This window comes from Thunnus albacares, chromosome 13 (genome assembly GCF_914725855.1).
Source record: "Thunnus albacares chromosome 13, fThuAlb1.1, whole genome shotgun sequence".
Classification (NCBI taxonomy): domain Eukaryota; kingdom Metazoa; phylum Chordata; class Actinopteri; order Scombriformes; family Scombridae; genus Thunnus; species Thunnus albacares.
Window position 1 is genome coordinate 13,378,320 of NC_058118.1, and position 21,862 is coordinate 13,400,181.

General features: G+C 38.7%; 1 protein-coding gene and 1 long non-coding RNA gene across 2 annotated transcripts; both read right to left on the reverse strand.

Moving 5' to 3' along the window:
• Nucleotides 1-338: 338 nt before the first annotated feature.
• si:dkeyp-69c1.9 lies at nucleotides 339-3,624 on the reverse strand. Its single transcript, XM_044371147.1, has 4 exons — nucleotides 3,083-3,624; nucleotides 2,306-2,401; nucleotides 1,436-1,694; nucleotides 339-1,351 (listed from the first exon to the last, which is right to left on the reverse strand). Exons 1-4 carry the CDS (start codon nucleotides 3,219-3,221, stop codon nucleotides 1,234-1,236), a joined length of 612 nt encoding a protein of 203 aa, XP_044227082.1. The 5' UTR covers nucleotides 3,222-3,624; the 3' UTR covers nucleotides 339-1,233.
• Nucleotides 3,625-4,186: 562 nt separating this feature from the next.
• LOC122996024 lies at nucleotides 4,187-6,078 on the reverse strand. Its single transcript, XR_006406913.1, has 4 exons — nucleotides 5,728-6,078; nucleotides 5,192-5,300; nucleotides 4,591-4,945; nucleotides 4,187-4,503 (listed from the first exon to the last, which is right to left on the reverse strand). It is a non-coding gene; the product is annotated as an uncharacterized LOC122996024 (long non-coding RNA).
• Nucleotides 6,079-21,862: the final 15,784 nt, after the last annotated feature.

Consider the following 21,862-nt stretch of genomic DNA (forward strand, 5'->3'; position numbering starts at 1 on the left):
ATGTGTAGATCAGCCACTAGCAATTATACAATTTTTCAATTTATGTAGAATTTACAGCTGTAATAAAATGTCAAGATACTTTAAAAAAATGTAAAAATGTCAGAATAAGCTAAAACATTTATTATTTGGTTTCTTACAAACTGAAAAAAAAAATTATGAAAAATTATTTTTCATTATTTACTTGAACATTTTGTTGTTTGCTGTTTTTCACAGTAACTTAAAATGACCGACTTGAATCTAAGTTGCTACTTGTTTGTTCAGTCATGCTTAAATCAGTTTTTCCTACAGATAAAATAAAAAATCCTCCCATGTGGACAAACAGAGAAATAGTCAGACTCTTCAGAAAGTCAGTCTTTTAATAAACATTGTTTGGTTAAAGACTTAATCTTAAATTGTGCGACTTGCACATTATTGTGGATCTTGTGTTTTCTAGAGCTTGAAGTCTGAGCTCAGCTGCTGGATCCCCGGTCCTGCCCATTGGAGCAGATCATGTTTCACTTATGAGTCACAGGGTGGATTGTTTTCTCTTAAGCTGACCGTAAAGTATGTCTGAAGTCATCAATATGAGTTGTTAAAGGTCTGGTTGTTAGCTTTAGTTCATGAAGTCTCATCCAGTGACTCCAGACACTGAACAGACAGCTGTGTGTACACATCATCAGTCCATTAGCTCATCTGATTGTCCTGCTGCTGGGAAACTCATCTCTTGTTACCCGAGAAGAAGCTAAAGCTGAGAAAAAAGTTTGTGCTGGGAACAGTTTGCTTAATAAAACTGATGTAATAGAGTAAACAAAAACAACTAAAGACTGTGATTAACCTTAAAAAAGTAATTTGTGCGAAAAATCCTCTACAACTTACATTTCCCTCCAGTTATACACAATAACACAACCCATAAACTGGTTTATTAAATCATGTTTATGACTGTACGCTGTATTGTATGAACATAACTTCATCACACACAATATTTTCTGGTTGTAGAAGAAAGAACAAACTGGGATTGACATTCTGGAGAACACATAAATGATAAACTAAGAACAAATGTGAAGGCATTTGCAACAGTACTTAAATCTAATGGATTAATATTAATTCATGTATAATAAATTAAATTGCCTCAGCTGGATGACATGTTACAAGTTGAGTCTGAGGAAAAAGGTGTGACTGTCTTGTCAAACACTAAATGCTGGGAAATACACATGCAAGCTTGTTTCTTATGTACATCATAGTTTGTGTAAACTATCACTCAGAAATCGTGTTTGGTTCTCCAGACAAGGCCGTTCTCAGCCGTCCAGCACACCTACGATTCAAGATGGGCCAACCGGGGTAAGTCTCTCTTTGGACTGTCCTGAACTCGATCCTGTGAGGCAACACACACACAGACACTGATGAGCTGTTCACTTCATGATAATGCTCTGTGTGACATTGAGAAACCAGCTCTCACCTGAAGGCAGGGTTGATACCGATGTTGTCTGGCTGTGGGAGGGCAGGTGTTCGCCTCCTGCGGCAGGATGACGGTGGAGGGAAATCCTTCTGATACTGAGACTGCATCTCTGTTGTATCCTGTGTCTGATCACAGTCGCCTTCTCTCATGTCCTCCCCTGGTTCCCCGTCCCTGCTGCTGTTTCCTCTTCCTGTTTGTCTCGAGGATGTGGGATGAGAACGGCGGGACTCCTGCTGTGAGTTCAAGGCGACATCTTCTCCTAAAGGGTAATTATAACCTTGGTGAGTGTTTCATTTCTTACACATGTGTTAAATATCACATGAAATATCACCGGTTTCTGTCTATGGAGTCAAAGTTGTCATGATACCTTTTAAATGTTTTCATAATTCAGTCATACATCAAGACTAAAACTTAAACCCTTAACAGGTCAGCCGGTACTTTGCTGGCAATGTTTAGCTATTCATATATCCATATTTGTTTTCTGGAAATGAAGTCGACTGTGACCTACTGTATGAGGCAATTTTACATTTACCTTTATATGGATGTTTTTTCTGTTAATTACTGTATTATTATCATTTCAATATAACAACAGTGTAGTACTTACATTGACTGATTAAACCTTTAAATTAAACAAAGAACTCATAAATAACTTTCCTGATCTCTGAGTTCACACACACACACACACACACACACATAACCCAAACATCTTCCTAAACACACATATTACCACTTCACACACACACACACACACACTGCCTGACATGCTCACTTTCAGCACTGACACAATCATAAGTCCACTAATGCAACACACAGCTTATTTTAAAACAGATACCAAGAGTTTACTCTCTAGGTTGAGATAAGAGTGCGGACCTTTGCCTCTGTGTGGCTGTGTGACGGGCCTGAAGCAGAAAGCTTCACGCGACGTGGTTTCCATCTTAGCAGGAGTGTCCGGGTAGAGGAGAAATCCTGGGGAAAGGCATGACATAATACAAAGGCTAAAAGGTGGGGTTTAAAAGTGCCTTATTATAGGAAACTAAGAGTAATTCCAGCAAACACATAACAGCTTAACATTTGCTGAAATCCTTCCAGTCAGGGGTTTTCATTTTAGTGTTTGAACTGGAAAACCTTCAAGGCTCCAGGCTATCTTGACTCAAATCATGGGAACTGGTTTTGTTAGTCACGGCTCATTTAGGACCATTTACTGCTAGAAAATAATCAAGAATATAATAAGCAAGAATAACTTTAATGAGATATTGATCGATCCTTCACATTGAAACAATATCTGTGGTAAGACTGCAATGTTTTATTTTTGTCTATGCATTCAGAAAATTACTTTGAGATTGAAGTAAAACTACAAATATCATTTTGAATGTTTTTATAATTATTCTTATAGTGGAAACCTATCTATTTAATCTTCGGTTTACTCAATCTTCTTTTGTTTTTTGTTTTTTTCCTCATTCAAATAAGTTCAGTGAACTACATTTATTTAAAAACACTATAAAGAGCATTTTTCCCACCTGAAATACAGTATATTTGAACTAATACATAATGAAAACAACATGAGGGTCCATTAAAGTTAAGGATGAGTTATCTGGGAACATTACTAACTGAATCTGATGCTGGGACAGCCAAGCAGCAAACCTTTACCTGCCACTGTCGGTGGTTCTCCCCTGAATGGTTGAGCATTTTGAAAGAATCCATGGTGGCGGCGTGGGGGTCGTAGGTTGACATTTCCGATGAACATTGTGTCTGTTGGTTCCTGGCTGTGCTGTGGGTTCACTGGCATCACCAGCAGCTCTGAATCTGTGGTGTCTGGTACAACAAATACTGTAAAAAAAAAAAAAAAAAAAAAAAAAGACCACAGGACAAAATATCAGCACATAAAGCCTATAAACAGCTCTGAGGAAAGTTACCCTACATGTAGAAGATATAAACACAAGATGTGGCACAAACTCTGTACTGTCTACATTTCTTTGCACTGTGTTTATGTGTGTCAGGCTATACACAGAGCTGCTTAAAGCTTGTTTACTGCAGTAGTCATGGTGTTTCATTCTTCTCCAGTGAGTGACAGATACAGTAGTAACTAAGTGGGACAATAAGGCAGCCCGGCCACCAACTGAGAGACTTTGCAGTGGCTGCTTGGGCAGACAAGTTTAAAGGTGAACACAGTCCAGTATGAAGGGTTTTTGAAGCAGGGCTTATTTAACTGGGGAACAAAAATCAACACTGACCCTCTTCAGCAAGCTAGAGGGGCTGAGCTCAGCCTCATTTCCAAGGTAACTCGACTAAAATGTCATGTCTTGCATCAGTGACTCAAGTAAGACATACAGTATTATCAAAAGTCATAAAATTCAGAATACTTGTCTATGTTACAGTGTAGTTTAGCAAACTGGTGAGACTGTAATATAATCCAGATTAAGATAAAGGGGTGAAGTGACAGAAAGCTGCAACAGTTTTACTCTTTAATGAATCTGGAGCACAATAAATCAAATCAAAGGGCTCTCCACATTTTTACATACAGCTGTATGTAGATCGATGTGTTGTTATGATCTCCACCACTGTAAGTAAATCTGTTTGTGTTCAGAACAGCAATAAGATGCAATATAAATCTATAAGAAGGATCTGTTCTTATTTTAAAAAACCAAATGACTGTTTGTATCCAGACAGCACCCTGATCATGTCAACGGACAAAAAAATGTCTTGAATCAGCTATTTGACGATAACTGTCATAATGGAAAATCAAAACTGTTCACTGTTGCATTTTTTTTCACAGTTTATTATGTTAATATCATGATTCCTTTCTGTCCTAAAGGGCTTAAAGTTGACTTGATTTTTTCAGTGTCATTTTTTCAAAATTACAAAATTATGATGTTGAGTCAACCAGCAGCCATCAAACCAGAGTGAGTCACAAACAATGTTAAAAAAATGTCCAGTAAGTTGTTACTCTGTGAAAGGGAGAGTTCAGGGACTCAGAAGCCCCACAGCCACAGGAAGTGACATCACCAGCGACAAAAGCCATGGTGCAGATTTGAACATCACGCTTATTGCAGAGCAGATTGGAAGAATCCCTGTAAGGAAACAGAGTGTGAGTTTAGATGTTGTTTCTATTGCTGTTTGGAGGAACCAAATCAGAAGTTGAAGCGGACTCTACTCACTGTGATGCACGGCCATGCTGTTCTCTTTCCAGGTGGTGCCTTGGTAAACCCTGCAGGTGTAGGTGTACGGCTTCTCATCAGCCATCGGGGCCCAGATGAGGCAGCACAGATTGGGAGTGACCAGGCTGATGTTTCTCCTCCTGCGGTCTTCAGTGGACACATAGATGACGGTGTTGGGGTAGGTGCTGCCCACCAGCCGGCTGCCGGCTGTCCTGCCGATACTCACAGTAGGGGCCTGGGATCTGGTAGATGGGTGGGAACTTGCAGTCCACCCTGGCGTTTCGCTCCAGGTATCTTAGACACGAAAACATCTGAGGGCCACGAAGAGTGAACAGAAATGTGGACACCGAGCTCACTAAAAGAGATGCAAACAATAAAACAGTATTTGCATGTAGACTTACATTTTAATTACTACAGAGGCATTTTGTTATTTCTTCAATCTGCAACAATCCACCTCTTTTATATAATCATCCACACTTAACTTTTATAAATTACACATGAAACGGATGGCTACAACAACCTTCAATGACAACCAATAGATTTAACAGTGACATGACAGTCTTAAAAGATAAGTGAATTAAAAAAAAAGAATCACACATACAGTGAGTTTGAGTTTGATGTGTTATCATTATCCTGCCAAACAGGAAGCAGGCTGTGGTGAACAGGTGAGGCTCCATGGAGATTGGTATCTGTCCGATCAGATCAATAACCTTCATGGCAGAGTATGAGTTCAACATGAGTTCAACATGAAACATGATGAGAAAGTTTGAATATGCAGAACCAGACTACCACAAGTGATTAAAGCAGAAAAAAACAAGATGCCTATCACAGTAAACATGCAAACAAAGCACAAACTGCATCATATATTTTTATATCCACTATAGCGCAATAATAGCGGGTCTGGATGTGCCGATCTGGGTGGGCTGCAGACGAGACTACGCCTATGCAGTGACTTTGCACTGCAGCAAACTGCTGACTTATGCGCACATCTTGTCCTTACTGCAGGTGAAAGAGCTGTAGAGTCATGCAGACATATATTTCTGATAGATGCAAGACCAATCTGAAAATGTTAGATTTTCTATAATGAAATATCGGAGCCCTAATTTTTTACCCTGCAGATGAGACAGCCGGTCCTACCTGGTAGTTGGTCCCTATCCCGAGCTGCGCCTGTGTGCCAGTATGCAGAGCAGCATCCGCAGCATCAGCAGAGCAGCACTGACAGATGCCTGCTGAGGATTCGGTTATTGCTCACAACTGTATGTCTGCACACACACACACACACATCAGCTGTTATGAAAAAAAGACCATATCTTCAATGCACTGATCCATGAGCAGGGATCCAGGAGCAGTGAAATATGAGAAGGAATCTCTGGGTTTAATTCCACTTTCTTTACATTTATGATCTAACAGTCACTGCTCTGAGATTTCATGATCATTACGGACAATCAGAAACTCCTCATGTGGGATGCAGGCTTGATAAAGGGTCGTAACGTCTTTATAGTGGAGCTCTTACATTGTAAGGTTGGTGAACTTAAACATGGGTCTGTGTTGGAATGTAGGTGAACGTAATGTATTTTTGTCTTTAATGGAAGAAAACAATCATTTTGCTTTTTCAATGCTACCGCTGCAGATACTTATTTCTGGGGAGCTGTCATATCTCGGTGCAAAACAAGATTTCCCTCTGCAGGACAAAAACTGGAGGCACCGCCACAAATAATGACAGAACCAGCGATCAATGTTTTGGTGACATCTAGTGTAGAAGAAAGGTGTAGGTGATGTGTTATTATGGATCCCACTGCTTTTCTTGGCGAGACACGCCCTGTGTAGAATTCAAGCGCTAAGATTCGTCATTTACGCATTAAGCTGAAATTATACCTTCCACGTCCATGAGTATGCGAGAGTCCGCTAGGGTACACATAACATGCATTTTTTGGATGTACGCATAGGCTCTGTGCAGACATCCGCATGCCTCCAATTTGTTGTGACCATGCAGACTTGTCTGCTCCAGTCTGCGCGATCACAATGCTAACTTCGTGTAGATGCCGATCTAACGTGCATGTGTGGAACGTGTCCTCCAAGCAGACTCCAGAAAGTAGTATAAACAGAACCATTACACATCCATGGTGTCCACAGCTGTCCGTGTACGTCTACTCAGGATTGTATCTATGGCTTTAAAAATCACGTATTTTTGAACTGCTAGGCTTTCCATATTTGTTTGTGCCGCTAGCCTGCTATTTCCTAATTGTATGTTCAGTGGGTGTCTGGTGTTGAGTAATGGGAAACATTAATTCTGAGGGACTATGAGTTAACAGTTTGTATTATGTGTAGTTTGGAAAATGGTGATATGGGGCACTGAATTTTTCTTTCTTCTCTATCAGATCTCTTTTTCCAGGACTGCTGCTGCATTGAGGAGCCATACCGCTGCATGCCAGCCACAGCGCACCACAGGACAGATAGACATGTTGCCAAGGTCCGCCATTTGAGGTTTTGGAGGTTTGCAATGTCACAGGGCAGCTTAGTATGGTTTCAGTGCTGGGACCTGGGGCGAGAGCGGCACTAGAGGATGGTAAAACCTCCAAACAAACCTCCAAAATGTCCCGAAAGTGCATTTCAAATGGTGGACCTGTCTATCCATCCTGCGGTACATTGTGGCCGGCGTGTGGCGGTGCGGTTCCTAAATGGAGCAGCAGCAACAGTCCTGGGAATAGAGATCTGACAAGGAAGAAAGAAAACGGCAAAACAGGATCCCTGAGCTGCCAGACGGCTGCCTTGCCTCTAAAACAACCTACAGCTGCTTTCTGTTAATTTATCTCCAGAGAGGGTAAAAAAGAGAGTGAGTGAGAGACAGAGTCGGTGTGTTGTGCTAATTCTTATCTCATCCGTGGTCTGATTAACAGTAAATTCATCAAATTCAGTGCCCCATATCGATATTTTTAGGCTATGCATAATACAGCCTCTATGCTTGACTCAAAATGTGAACTCATAATCCTTAGGAATGAACATTTCTCAGACACCCACTGAACATACAGTTAGGAAATAGCAGGGCTTGCCATAGCGGTGTGAGCATATGTTGTTAACATATTAAAAATCACGTATTTTTGAACTGCTTGGCTTTCCATACGAGCAAGGATGCTTGGTCGATCTTAGCACTTGAATGCTATGCATTGAATGCTGTACTTTTCTTGTCAAGAAAAGTAGTGGGATTCATAATAACGCGTAGGTGATGCACATGCTCAGACTTTCAAACTTCACATGACTTCAAAATAACACATTTTGGAGTAATCTAAATTTGTTCCTCACATTTTCCATGAGAGTAGGAAAAAAGTGTCGCACACTCTGGCTCCATATGTATTTCTCTTTTATTCAGATGACGTTGATCTTGAGGAAGGCCTGAGCACCAAAACCTCACCTGAATAAAAGAGAAATGCACATGGAGCCAGAGTGTGCAACACTTTTTTCCACTTTCATGTCTACTTCCAGTGATCAGCACCTCACTACAACCCTCGGTGTGCATTACTTTTCCATTATATATCCTCACATTTTCCATAACACTCATTCACTTCAGGCCTGTGAAGGGTTTGAACTTACTGAAAGTTAACAATAATAACAGTAGTTTCTCCACTGCAACTTTGGTCCCATTAGAGACACAGCAGTAACTGTGACTTGAAAACTCAGATGTCATCCTTTCTTTGTTGCAGTTTAGAGATGCACTAACAGAATGTCCTCACATATTTTAACTGATTCAAGAAAAAACGTGTCCATAGAAAACACAGGAAACTTGCAAGAAATCAATTTTATGTTATATAATTTAGTATACTTTCAGTGGTACATTGAATAAACAAAAAAAACAAACACTTGTTTATATCAAAATATTTGTATTGCAAATAACACTGAGCAGCTCAGCATCACAAAATGAAATGGAAACATAAAATAGAAATTGACTGAGCTGAGTGAAATTAATGTCTGTGTTACATATGTATAGCAGATATACATCTGATGCACGTTAGAGTCAAACAGAAACAGAGACACTGAGCTCACTAAGAGAGACACAAACTGGAGTTTAATCACTCCGACAGTAGAAAGTTGCAAAATAATTATTAACAAATTAATTAGCATAGGTAGATCGATCTGTTCCTCTTAGATTAGCCTTCCAGTTGCTTTCTTTGAAAATGTGTTTGTTGTACACAGGACAGATTTGGTCTGTCATCAATTGTATTTAAATGTAACTAGAAAATTTAAAAAATTTGGAAAATTACAATTTACCAAATATTAATGTGTGCTTCAGTGGCTTTCACAGGGTCATATGATGTGAAAGCTATTGAAAAATTACATTGCAGTATCCATAAAAAGTGGACAAAACATTAATATACAGTCTAAAGAGGTGTGCCTCATGTGGTGCTTGAAGTAATTATTGGTTTGCGTCAATCAGAACTGAATGGAATGGAATGGGGAAAATTATTTTACAAGTCATTTGAGTTGTAATTTATTGACAATCCCTGACTAATCATCCCAGCTGTTCTTTAGAGGGTGTGAGGAGGTTCACTTTATAGACTGGAGCTGAAGGCCCAAGATTCAACTGTGTGTTGTGTGGTCATGTATGAAGAATTTACAAACACAAGTTAAACTTACTGGATACTGTAAATATGTAACAGTATAGGCTCCCAGTATTCTACTTTTGTTTTGCAGCTTTTACTTGAGCTAATAGGCCAATATAGTAATGCAAACAAACACCCAGTCTGGTGTGTTAGGATCAATTATTGCTTATCTAAATGGATTGTACAGTCTGTGATCTGGACTTCAGACCATCAGACTCTCCATGACGCAGATGATAAACTCTGCAAACAGTCAACAGCTGCTTAATTTCAAACAAAACCATGTTCACCAAAATAGATGTACATTTTTCACCATTAGGAAAGCAATAATGCATAAAAATGAAGCATTCTATAATATTTTTCTTGGTCAAACCTGAGTCCAATATGTTGAAAATATAAACTATTAGGATCTAAACATGACAAATATTTGTGCACGTTAACAATTAAAGATGCATTGTCTAAGTGTATCCACCTATTTCAGATGTGACTGGTTTGAAATCAAATAATACACGTTTTGCAGGGCTTCACGGCTCTTTTAGCAGCTGTCAGATAGTTTCCATCATCTGGGCCAAAAATGAGCCCCTGAACAGGCATACCAGTTATGGCACAGTAGGTGAGATTCAAATCATCCCAAAAGACACTTGACCACATCAGACACAGTAACATGAACTCTTTCATAAATGAGAGGAGAGATACTAGAAAATAAACACACATAAACATGGGTTAAAATTTGTTTTTGTCACATGATGATACTACACAGCTTTTTTGTTGGACCTCAAGGAGAAGTGTAGAATCCAGAGCTTTAAGAAGTAGTGACTTAAACAGTGTTTGGTGCAGTTTGATAGTATAAAGGTTAGTATTGTGGTAGACTATAGCACTCAGAGTATAGTAGTCATCACTGAAGAAGAATAGGTGATGGCTCTGTGTTTCATCTGCAGTATATCAGCAGCAGCATCCAGCAGAGGAGCAGCAGGGATCACAGCCACAGAATCTCTAATGAATACTTTTGGCAGGGATCACTACACCTGCCTTCTCTGCTTTTCATAGTCAGAAGAGAGGAGACACAGAGGAGAAAACACAGCATAAAGCAGCAGTTATCCTCCCTGCTTTCATTCCTTGCTGTGGTTTGCGTCTTCTAGAGACCGCTGCAACACTTCTGTCAGTGTCCTGGGAGACTGCTTCAGTATGGCAGTTGTTCAGCAACTGTCCAGAAAGGACCTTGACAAAGCAGTGTGAAGAGGATACAGAGTCTAGCTTTAGTGTATCTAACAAGATGAAATTACAGTTGCAACATATGCAAATATTAGATAATTTTACATGGCTTTAGCCTTTATAAATAAACATTTTGTCACACTACATCTATATTTATTCTTCTACTTATTCAGTACTAAAGACTTCTGAGAGGCTGATTGCTAGTTCACTCCTTAAGGAACCCTTACATGCGTGATACACTGCACAGAGTTATATTGGATGTCATTCGGCTGGATTTCAAACAGCAACACCTTTTTGGTACCAATCAAAACATGTCTGTTGCACCAAAAGTATCAACAACTAGGAAAGGTGGCATTGAATGTCTGGTCAGATTCATAATCTTGTATACTTATTTTTCCATCAGATTGTGCTTGCTTTAGATCACAATCTTGAACAGTTTTTACTGTATTTTGTGTAGGAAAAGTTTTTGTCTGACAGCTTGTGTTTTGGCAACATTTAACATCCTAGAACTCTGGCTTTTTTGGTAAATAAAAAAAGTTATTTACCTGTAGTAAAACCATCTTTATGTCCCTAAAAGAAACTCAGAATCAAGAACTTTCAAGTGATGTCCAACCCTACATATCAGTTATTTACCAGTCCAATGGGTTGCTCAATCAGGCATGTGAGTTAGCAGTTTAGAAATGCTATGCTAAACGTCAAACCTCATTTACTGGCCTAGCAGTTACAAGATCAGTCACCAGCTTTCACCTCCCAATAGTATTTATTTTTTGATACTTTTACAGCTATACAGCTTTAATACAATAATTAATGTAGGTATGCCGATAAAGGAATACAGTAGTTAAACATACTGGGAAATATGCTTATTCACCTTCTTGCTGAAATGTATCCTCAGTATGAAGCTACAGCTAGCTGCTGGTTAGCTTAGCTTAGCATAAAGACTGTAAACATGGGGAAGCAGCTAGCCTGGCACTGTCTGAAAGTAACAAAATATGCTTGCTAACACCTCTAAAGCTCGCAAATTAACAAGTTATATCTCGTTTGTTTAGTTCGTACAAAAACGTGTCATGAAATTGTAAAGTGGGGGGGGGGGGGGGTTCTGTGCAGGACTACTTTTTGGCTGGGGACAGTGAATTCCTGGGGTCTCGTCACTGTGAGGTTGCCAGGCAACCAGCGGAAGTCACTGCACCCGGCCAAGAAATAATCCTGCCAGTATTTCCCAAAATGTTGAACTACTACTCCTTTATGATAAGCCTTTTAGCAGAATATTCAAACACAATATAATTCTGTGTTTTTCAGTTTGTATGATGTGTTTTTGTATTTTACATAATTGAATTGTCTGTGAATTTGTATTAAATTATAATATATATATTGAATATGCTTGGGTGAGAAACTGCTGACATGTAGCTGCGGAGGTGTCTCAGCTAATCCAACCCTCATCACAACATTTCCTTTTTCTTAGCCATTCAGAAGCTTGAATTTAATGTTTCAATATGGGCCCAGAGGTTTGTGTATTGACATGCAAGCCTCTGTAAAAGAGGGTCAAAATCAATACATATCCTTATACAATACTGAGAAATGTCCCCAAAGTCCATTGGAGCAGCATTTTCTCCCCCTCCCTCTCCCCGCCCGCCCCCCACCCCCCTCCTCTGTTTCTTCTATAAGCCGACCTCTACTGTATCTACCTCTGGCATCACACTGCAGAGCACTGAGGAAAGCTCAAACTGCATCAGACAAGGTGAGAATGATTCATATACTATTATTTGCTGAATCTGAGCAATATGGTAAATACTGAACTGTGTTATACAGAATGCATTTCTTTCTTTTATTCTGATTGAAATATTTGGTTTAATGCTGGAGTCAGCACTAAAGCAAATATCTGAATGAAGGCGAGAGTAGGTGTGCATCAAACGAGCAAACAAAACACAGCTGAACTGCTTTATGTATTTTCTCTGAACATAAAGATTACAAGTAGGCAAATAATCAGCTTGTGTTCACTCAGAGAGGTTAAGCACAGAAATGCATCAATGTTGGTAGTTCATTAGTGAAGTTTCCAGTTCATCTCTTTGCAGCGTAAAACAGTAAGGCTGTGTTGTGCTCAGTTGTTCAGTACTGTATTATGGCACTTTTATACAGTAACCTCTGTGGGTCGGCACAGGCGCTGCAGAGCTGTCACATCCATGTGTCTGAAATCTGAGCCTGCTCTTTACAGCACTGTCAGCTTAATTTGAGTGGATCCTCAATAACGTAAAGACACAAAAGCAACATAAACAAGCTTACTGTTCGGGTCCGTATGTATAGTATTTGGATGATATTAGTTTGATCTGACTCTGTTTATATCTCTATTTTCAGGAAAGTTGGGAGAATGTTCCTCTTTACCACAATTTTTCTTTTTGGTAAGGTCATTTATGGCTTATGCAGCATAATGTCAGTGGAGATTTTATTAATATTGACCTGTTTTTTCCTTTCATTATGAATGCTTTTTCTAATCTTAGTGACTTTTGACCACACAGAAAATGTATAAAGTGTGTTTTTAATGGTTTTGATAAATATCTGATTGTCTCTCCGTGTTACACTGCATGTAGGCTTTGCATCAGCTCAGAAGGTGGTTCAGTTTACCTACTGCTTAAAAGACGAGCTCCATCTCAGAATGGATTGCAAATATTCAGCTCCTGCTGAGTCGCCAGAAGTGTTTTGCAAGTATACACAGGGTGAAAGACTCCTTGACACCACCGACCCCAACGAGGAGCAGCATGCTCCCTTTAAGAAGCGCGCCAAAGCACGCATCTTTCCAGGCAACATCTGTCGCCTGCTGTTTAGAAACCTGCCCAACGGCAAGCACAGCTTCACCTGCAACATCAAAGGGACCCAGGCGGACAATGTCACATCATCCAAAACCTCAGAGATTGACAAAAGTAAGCTGCTTCTGCTAATGTTTAGTATCAGCTGTTCCCACCCTGTTATTTTTGCAAAAAAAAAAAGAAACATTTGAATGACTGCCAAACAAAACGCAAAAACTCCTTCTGAACGTGTGTTATGTTTTCTTATTGCAGAGCTCCTCCTTGCCTGCTCAGCTTGGAGTGTCCTATTACAAAGCTGCAGTGGCCTGCTGTTGACCTTGATGACACTTCCCATGCTACTGGAAATTCACTGGCTGTGAACAAGGCGCCAAACTGCTGCATACAATAACACTGCACCCATAATGAGCTGGTGACTGCTAGTGGACTCTCCTCAAGTTGTGTGTATGCACATATTGCAGTTGACCAGAATGTAAGCACAGTATATATTCGGTATAACAAAGGCTTGCATACTCTGCATCATGCACTCAATAGTAAGCACACGTACTACTGCATACAATTTATACTCTACAGTACTCTCACATATAAAATTGTTGAAATGTACAGTACAGAGATCTGCTGGATCTCAGCTGATTACCGACATACTTGCCTCACAAGGTGACAAGTTAGAGCATGAATTTGACTTAGTCATTAAATTGAAATATTCTGTAATATTAGAGATTTTATTCAATGTAATGAAAGATTTTGAGTCTTTCTTGCTGTTGTGTACTCTTAAATACACAAATGAAGAATTGGTGGCAAATTAGAGGAATTTTACAAAGGGATGAAAACAAGCCAAAAGTGATGCAGCATTGCACTAGAATGCAGTCACTGCTGAGTTTAAGGTGAGCCATCTATTTTGCCTGGCTGAAATCTGTCCCCTGTGTCTCCACATGGCTGCCAACTGATAAGGGCAGATAGAGGGGACTTGTGCCACACAGGTGCACTGCTGGAAGATTGTGTCATATTCATTGATACGATCCAAGTTGGGGAACAGACATCTTTGGCAGGGTTTAATCTAATGATTAGCAGAAAAACAAAATCTTTAAAACTGTTGTTGGCTGACCACTGATGCATGCATGAGCAATAAAGTTTATATTATATTCAGAGGAGATTATATATAGTCCCTCGACTATTGCGACAAAGAGGGAAAGAAATCTATGAACACTCTAGGTTTAGATCCACACTGATGGTTCTGTTTATGAATTTACATTATGCTTTTTATGGTGAATTGTTTTCTTCGATAATGTAAAGGATTTTTACTTATGTACATAGTTGAGTAGGTGGCGTGTAGCCAAAGCACAATCATTTAATTGCACTGATAAGCACTGCTGTATTATGTACTGTATAATGACAATAAACTGAAATGACACTGAACAGCATCAACACAACTAAACTAATCAACTTATTAAATGTGTTTGTGCATGAAATCTGGCATGCATCTTTAGACTTACTATTTATACTATACTGAAGGTGCTGTTGATCTCCTGTGGAAAGTACCACTTCACTGAAACAGACTGGATTGTATTAGAAAATGTCAAAAAGAAGGAAATGACTGCATGAACTACAGTCATGAGGAAATACCAAAGTTTAAAAATATGCAAAGCAGAGAATCTTGTCTGAGCAGGTAGTTTAAGGATTAATACAAATGAAGGAAAAAACAATGATTGGACGGCACACTAAACAAACTGAAATGAATGTATTTGTGCTCCTCCGATATCCTGAAAGCAATACACCTTACTGACTATACTCTGTAACTACTGAACTCAAATAATGGAAATTGCATCATGATGATTCCTGCACAGAGCAAATGTTCCCATGTTTTAACTGTTTCATGGAGATGATTGACAAGTGATGTCAATAATGTTACTGTAATTCTCTGAATAACCTATATTATCCCCTATATTGATAAAAAAGTGCTAAATCACATATGTGTGTTTTCAAAGTACTTGTACTGTGAAATAAAATGTTTAATTTATATAAATGTATTTACCAAATACGCCATACCGCCAAAAGTGTTTTGGGTGTCCACAAACTTTCCTCAGTCTTTCTTCGAGTTTAGCATGTGTCTCATTTTACACTGTCAGACCTTTTTCCACATTATCAATGTGCTGTTCCAAGGATGGAAAAAAGGTTTTGGATGATTGTCAGACATGCAAGAATGCCCCTTTTTCGGATCACAAATTTTCAAAAGCAGCCTCTAATGACTCTTGAAGGGCAGAACAAATCACAAAACATAAACATATTTATCACTTTCCATTAGTGATACCTTAAAGTGCAAGTCGATGTGCTTTATGTGGTGAGGATTTGTGCAATACAACAGAGGCAAATAGTTTTTGTTCATGATGTTCTAAGCATTAAAACTTTCCATTTGAAAAACTCAACAGCAACATGTCTTTTCAGAAAACTACCCCAGTTATTCAGCTTAATCCACTTAAGTTCAAACTTGATACTGGATAAATAGTCCAAAATGACAACAGTGTACAAATATGTATAGAATGTCTCATCAAGTTTTGGATGCATTTTGAATTTGCATTTTTTGAATGGCTAAGGCTCATTGTATTGTAGTGTTTAGACCAAACTGACAGAGAAAAACATTAAAACTGGAGCTAATAACATAAACCTATGTTTGTGTTAAACAACATCTCTCTACATAAAGTTGTATGTATGTTTTTCCTTCACATATCTCGATAACCGTTCACCCAATCTACTTCACACTTGGCAGATGCATTGCTGGGGATACAAAGGAGTGCACTGACAAAATTTGGTGCAATTTGGACAGGCGACACATTTAATTTTCATAAATTTGAAATAAACAAGCGAACAGCCAGTCACTCTGCTCTGCACCAGCAGGCGGGGCCTCTGGGCTCTGCTATTGCATGTCATGGTCAGAACTGAACAATCCTGCCATGAGAGAAAGGAGTTGATGACATCTTCTTTCGTTTGATATCATTGAAAGCTAGGTTTTGTTGTGGGTTCCCCAACTCATTTTAAAAAGGCAAGAGAAAAACAGAGAGATAGGGCAAACAAACTGAGGGCTGAGGGGGAACTGTGGGGGAGTGGCTGTGTGCGGCAGGCAACATATAATAATAATAATAATAATAATAATGACAGGAAGACAAACAGTGCAACAACACTTAAACGGGCCAGAAGTCATAGCTCTGTAACTATCCAGCTGTCTGTTCCTGCAGTTATCCGCTGGTAAAATGTTTTTTTAAACATTAAATCATGGTGTAACCGGACTGGTCCTGTCAACTGAAGTTGTCAACTGCAGAGCAGGTTCAGTTTTGTGACAGGTAAGACAGTTTCAGCGGAGCCTGTGGTTACACCATGATTTTAAGTTTTTAAAAAATATTTTACCAGCTGATAACTGCAGGAACAGACAGTGGGAGAGTTGAAGAGCTGCATGGCGAGAAGTGAGGAGGATTTCTGTTGTTTTTGTGGCTGCCAGAAGCTTTTAAGCCCGCAGACAGTCACAGATGGAGAGACTCCCTTCGGCAGGCCAGCACCACTGTAGCTGCTGAAGCTAAAACTGTCTCTCTTAATCAGCATACAAATGAAAATGAGTGCGGGGCTGGAGGAGGTGGCCATTATCATTCTACCATTTAAATTTCATACTCCCAAACGGTCGACTCTACATTAGCATTGGCCCCGCCTTTTCAGGGCTGATTTTAACAGCAGATGACAGGTTGAGCCATTTTCAACCCATGAAATGCTGATTTTTATAAATTTGGTGTCAATTTCAATATTAACACCAGCATTGATGTGTTTCATCATAGAACAGTCATATAATTTAGTTTACAGCTCAAAAAACATGTTTCAGTGTGCAGCACATAGCCGTGACTCTCCACCAAGAGCAACAACCTTAATTTAGTATGACTTCGACAATTCAGTGTTTGGTGGCCGTCACCAATTCAAGTGTCGCTCCATAGACAAAAATTATACATATATTCAGTATAATGGTGATTTTGGTAGTCTCCAAACATCACAGTAAAACACCAATTTATTGATACAATAGATTTGAAATACATCTACCACTGAAATATTAGGTATTTTTGTAAAAGTCCCTCACAGTTCTTCTATCTTACATTTCCAAACATGGACATGACAAAAGTGATGCGAGTGTCAAGAACCGTCTTTTGGGACTCTGTTTCTGCCCGTCTGACATTCTTCAATACGAAGCTGACACACACCTTGGTTACTGAGCAGGGAATCATATAAGCCACAGTAATGGAACAGAACTCTAACTTATATTAGTTACACTTATCAAAATGAGCAAGGGTTTTCCTTTATCTGCCTTGATGCAATACCCCTCAGGACTTTAATCAATGAAAATAAAGTTATCCAATCAGATTTTTTGTTGTTGTTGTCTCTAGGCAGAGAAAAGGCTCTCTCATCTCTCAAAAGGCTGGCTCTCTCATTGGTTAGGACATCATAACTGCGACAGAAGGCCATAGCCGTGTCTTTGTTTAGAAAGTGACAGGGGAATTAATCATATTTTCATATATAGTGGGTGGGACTAAAAATCATCTCCTTAGGCCTTCCCAGAGGCCAGAGCTAACTTCCTTTTAGCTTAGCCCACTGCACATGCTGTAGTTATAGTCTTCATGCCTTAATTCACTACACAGCACACGAGTTCACTGCTCTGCTCTGCTAACATTATGGTATTTTAACATTGTTTTGGGGGTAGTCTCGCCGAACCATGACTCGAATCAAGCTAGCACGCTGTGAGTGTTTTTCCATTACACAGCAGGCAAAGTAAAATAAGTTGTTTACCTGTTGGAGGTGTGCTGGTCATCTGCAGCTCTTCATCAAACATCATCATCACTGTGGCTGTTTCTGCTAGTACTATTCCCCCCTGCATTATTTGTAACTGATCTGCTAAACGAAGAGCTCCATAATATCTCTGTATGTTGTTGTTTCGACTGGTTTTTAGCACCACTAACGAAGCTCTGCTAATTCAGTGAGGAACACATTTCACTTCCTGTAAATTCTTCATAATAAAAGTCTACTGTTATTTAGTCATTTAAAAGCTTTTAATTTTAAGCAGTAAAGCAGGAAATTTTGGGTTTGCATCGGCGGCAACTTAACACGACTCTGATACAGCTGCCCCTCAGCAGGCTTCCAGAAAGCTAACCAATCAGAACAGAGTGGGCTTATCGGGAGGGGGGCCTTAAAGAGACAGGAGCTAAGACTGCCTTTTAGAGACAGAGGCTGAACTGAGGGACTGCATAAAGGGCCAGTATAAGATAAATAAGGAGTTTTATGAACTGTGAATCATGAAAAGCTACTCAAGCCCTTTGATGCACAAAGAGCTATAGTTTTGACTGAGTTTTTAATTTTCTGTATCTTTGCAATAAATTAATTTCATCATTCTGTATTCCAGGTATTCCTCAATTAATTTGTTTTTGATCATCACAAATCCTTATTTTCATTTTTCCTCTCTTACTTTTTGAATAAAAATCTTTTTTGTATCATTACCCCTCTAGTGCATAATATGGGTCAAAAATGAACTGTATTCATTCCCTATGTTATTTCATGTATGGCTGAGTGTTTCTTTGCTATATCTTTGAAATAAATGTATTTTATCATGTAATATTCCAGGTATTCATTAAATATCTTGTTGTTGATTGCCAATCATTACCAATCAGTCATTACAAATCAATATTTTCATTTGTACTTTCTTACTTTATGAACAAACATTTTTGTGGTTTTGTATTTCTACATCAATTTTACACACATTGGTAAAATTGACCCATATGTATTCACAATGGAATTTGATAGGAACTTTTGATATTTGGAAATGTTTGCACTTAGGAACATATTTACTGCAGACAACTATTCACCACCCCCACACATTTCACAACTGCTTTTGCACATCTGCTGCATGTAAGTCTTATTTTACAATTGTTTTACATAAGAAAATATTGGATATCTTGTGAAACATAACTGTACATAATATTTGAACATCAGGTTAACCCTCATTCTACCAGCATATTTAACATGCAAGGAATACCAACTGTGGTCCCTGGACCCCAAGAATAAACTACTGTAAGAAACAACCATCATAGCAAAATGTTCACTCATTTCTTCTCAAGTTAGTCATGTTAATATGTTATTTTTAGTAAACATTATTAGTTTACTTATTTACATTATTAGCAAACCTTCTCAAATCCCTCTCTTTGCATACCCCTCCTTCTCGCCCTCTCCCTCTGCAGCCTCAAAAATTGTTATATTTGTGCTTTTTCCCACACTCAGACCATGTCCTGATTATGCTCCTGATCATCACAGAGGTGGTCCATGGTGCTCTGGTACAATGTGGTGGCTGTTGCCACCCTCAATGCCTACACCAACTTCACTGAATAACACCCTGATTACATGGGTGGTGTGACCAAGGCATGGCAGCCATTCATCAAGGAGCTGGGCAAAAAGATTTTCATGCCACAGCTCCAGCATGCCCCACCTCCAAAAGCATATTACAGGGGCAATAGGAAGATGTGGGATAATAAAACAAAACACAGCCAACACCCAGTCACAGGAGGACATCAGACAGGAGGGCCAATGGAAGAGGAAGAGGTGCAAGATCTGCACAGCTGCCAAAGACAGAAAAGTCGGCAGCTTGTGTTCCTAGTGCACTAGGCATGTGTGCAAGGAGCACAAACATGTAGTTGTCATTTGTGAGGCATATAAACACTGAGATGGCAATTTTCACTGTACCCAAGTGATTTTATCTCATCAGTTTTATTTTCTTTTATTTGATCACATTCACTACAATTCACTACAGTTCAATATCAGTGTTATCGGTTGTCATATGTGTATGTTATGTGTGACAAAGTGACAAATAAAACATATCTCAAATATCAAATGTATTATTGTTTGGTCCAAATTACTGCTAAAATAGTTATTTTAACAAAATTATTGTTATACTGTCTTTTTTTTTTTTTTAAATTACACTTGCATACATAGGTCATTTATGACTCATGTGTGTAAACTTGATGTAGTAATATAAAAACTATTTTTGTTGATAAAGTAAGAAAGGAAAAAATGAAAATAATGATTTGTGGTAATCAGTAACAAAATGTTTAATGAATACTTGGAATATTAAATGATGAAATAAATTGATTTCAAAAGATATAGCAAAGAAATACTCAGCCATGCATGAAATAACATAGGAAATGAATATGGGTCATTTTTGATCCATGTTCTGCATTACAAGGGGTTTGCATAGCTTGTGCATCAAAGGGCAAGTGGAGTCCAAAAATAAAAATTTTGAAATAAGGAAATAAGTATAATAGGTCCTCTTTAAGTTAAATAGTGTAACGATAACTCTGCTATCTTTGCCATTTTTCTATGGGAATTCCCGTTGTATTAATATGTTGTTAGCATCATGTTAAGCAAGGATTAGTGTCCTTTCAGCCAGTCCATCTGGAAACCTACTGTATTTGCAAATAGTGTATTTATTAAAGCTCTAAGCAGCAGACCAAATACATTTAGAGACAAATGTAGAGAGAGAGAGAGCTGCAAGCTGCAAATAGCTGTTTCTCCCACTGCTGATCTGGAATGATTTTTGTGATTGCTCAGATTAATAAATGTATTCTTTGATTTTGAAACAGTAACACCTTATTTTTTGTTATTTAGCCTTTTTGGGGCTATTGCATGGTTAAATCAATGAATTTTATCACAGTTTTTAACTTCATCCTGGTGCCGGGCCTGAGAGAGACAGACTATTTTGATATCAATTGACAAGAATAATATATATTCTGGGTGGCCAGTTTTATATTTTCAGTTCTTATCTTTGTATGGTGTTCATTTTATAGCCTAAATGATCTCTGTTTTTTTGTGACTTGACTATAGAGAAGACGCCAGAGGTTAAAATGATTATTTTGCCTATTCTTTCTTGTTTACATTACATCATGGTTAGTTAAAGCGTTACAGTCACTTATCCCTCACAAAATCTTTTGCCCTGTTGCTTTTTTGGTGTGTGTGTGAGTTCTTTTTTTTAGATTGGGGGGGAGGGGGGTAATTTTGGCTGAGCTGAAGGACCAGTTCTAATAGTTACGGTTCACCACTGGTAGCAAGTATAGTCATCATTAAATAAATTTGACTGCAATAGTATTTAGTCACACAACACACAGACAAAAAAAGAAAAAGAAAACATGTTGTCTGTCCAGTAGTTTCCCTGGAGCATTTGGCCAGCGCTCAGCAATGCTTTGTGCCTCCCAGTGTTCTCCTGGCATGAATCCCAACTTTATTCCTTTCACATTAGCGGGCCTGTTTTGGCCTGTAACTTTTCAGTAGGGAGGCTTGTATTTGTGCAAATCACATAAATCATTTTACAGAATGCATTTTAGGTATTCTGTGGCTTTCTTTCATTCATAAGTGAAAATGTTGTTGCAACCCTGCCTATCATACATTTATAATATACTGTAGTGTATATGTGCTGTGGGCTAAAGAAGATAAGACACAAACCTTATCTATGTGCATAGTTTCACTAGAGCGTGTGAGATTTGCTTTGAAATACAGTATATCATACTGTGTGGTAGATTATAGTAAGATAGATAAGATTTGTATCTTACAACAACAAATCTCACTCACAATTAAGGTACCAACAATCCCTGCAAAAAATAAAACAGA

Coding starts and splice junctions, on each gene's coding strand:
- si:dkeyp-69c1.9 (XM_044371147.1), bottom strand. CDS start 3,221: ATGCCAGTGAACCCACAGCACAGCCAGGAACCAACAGACACAATGTTC. Junction 2,402..3,082: donor AGAACCACCGACAGTGGCAG/GTAAAGGTTTGC, acceptor GCCTTTCCCCAG/GATTTCTCCTCTACCCGGAC. Junction 1,695..2,305: donor ACAGCCACACAGAGGCAAAG/GTCCGCACTCTT, acceptor ATTACCCTTTAG/GAGAAGATGTCGCCTTGAAC.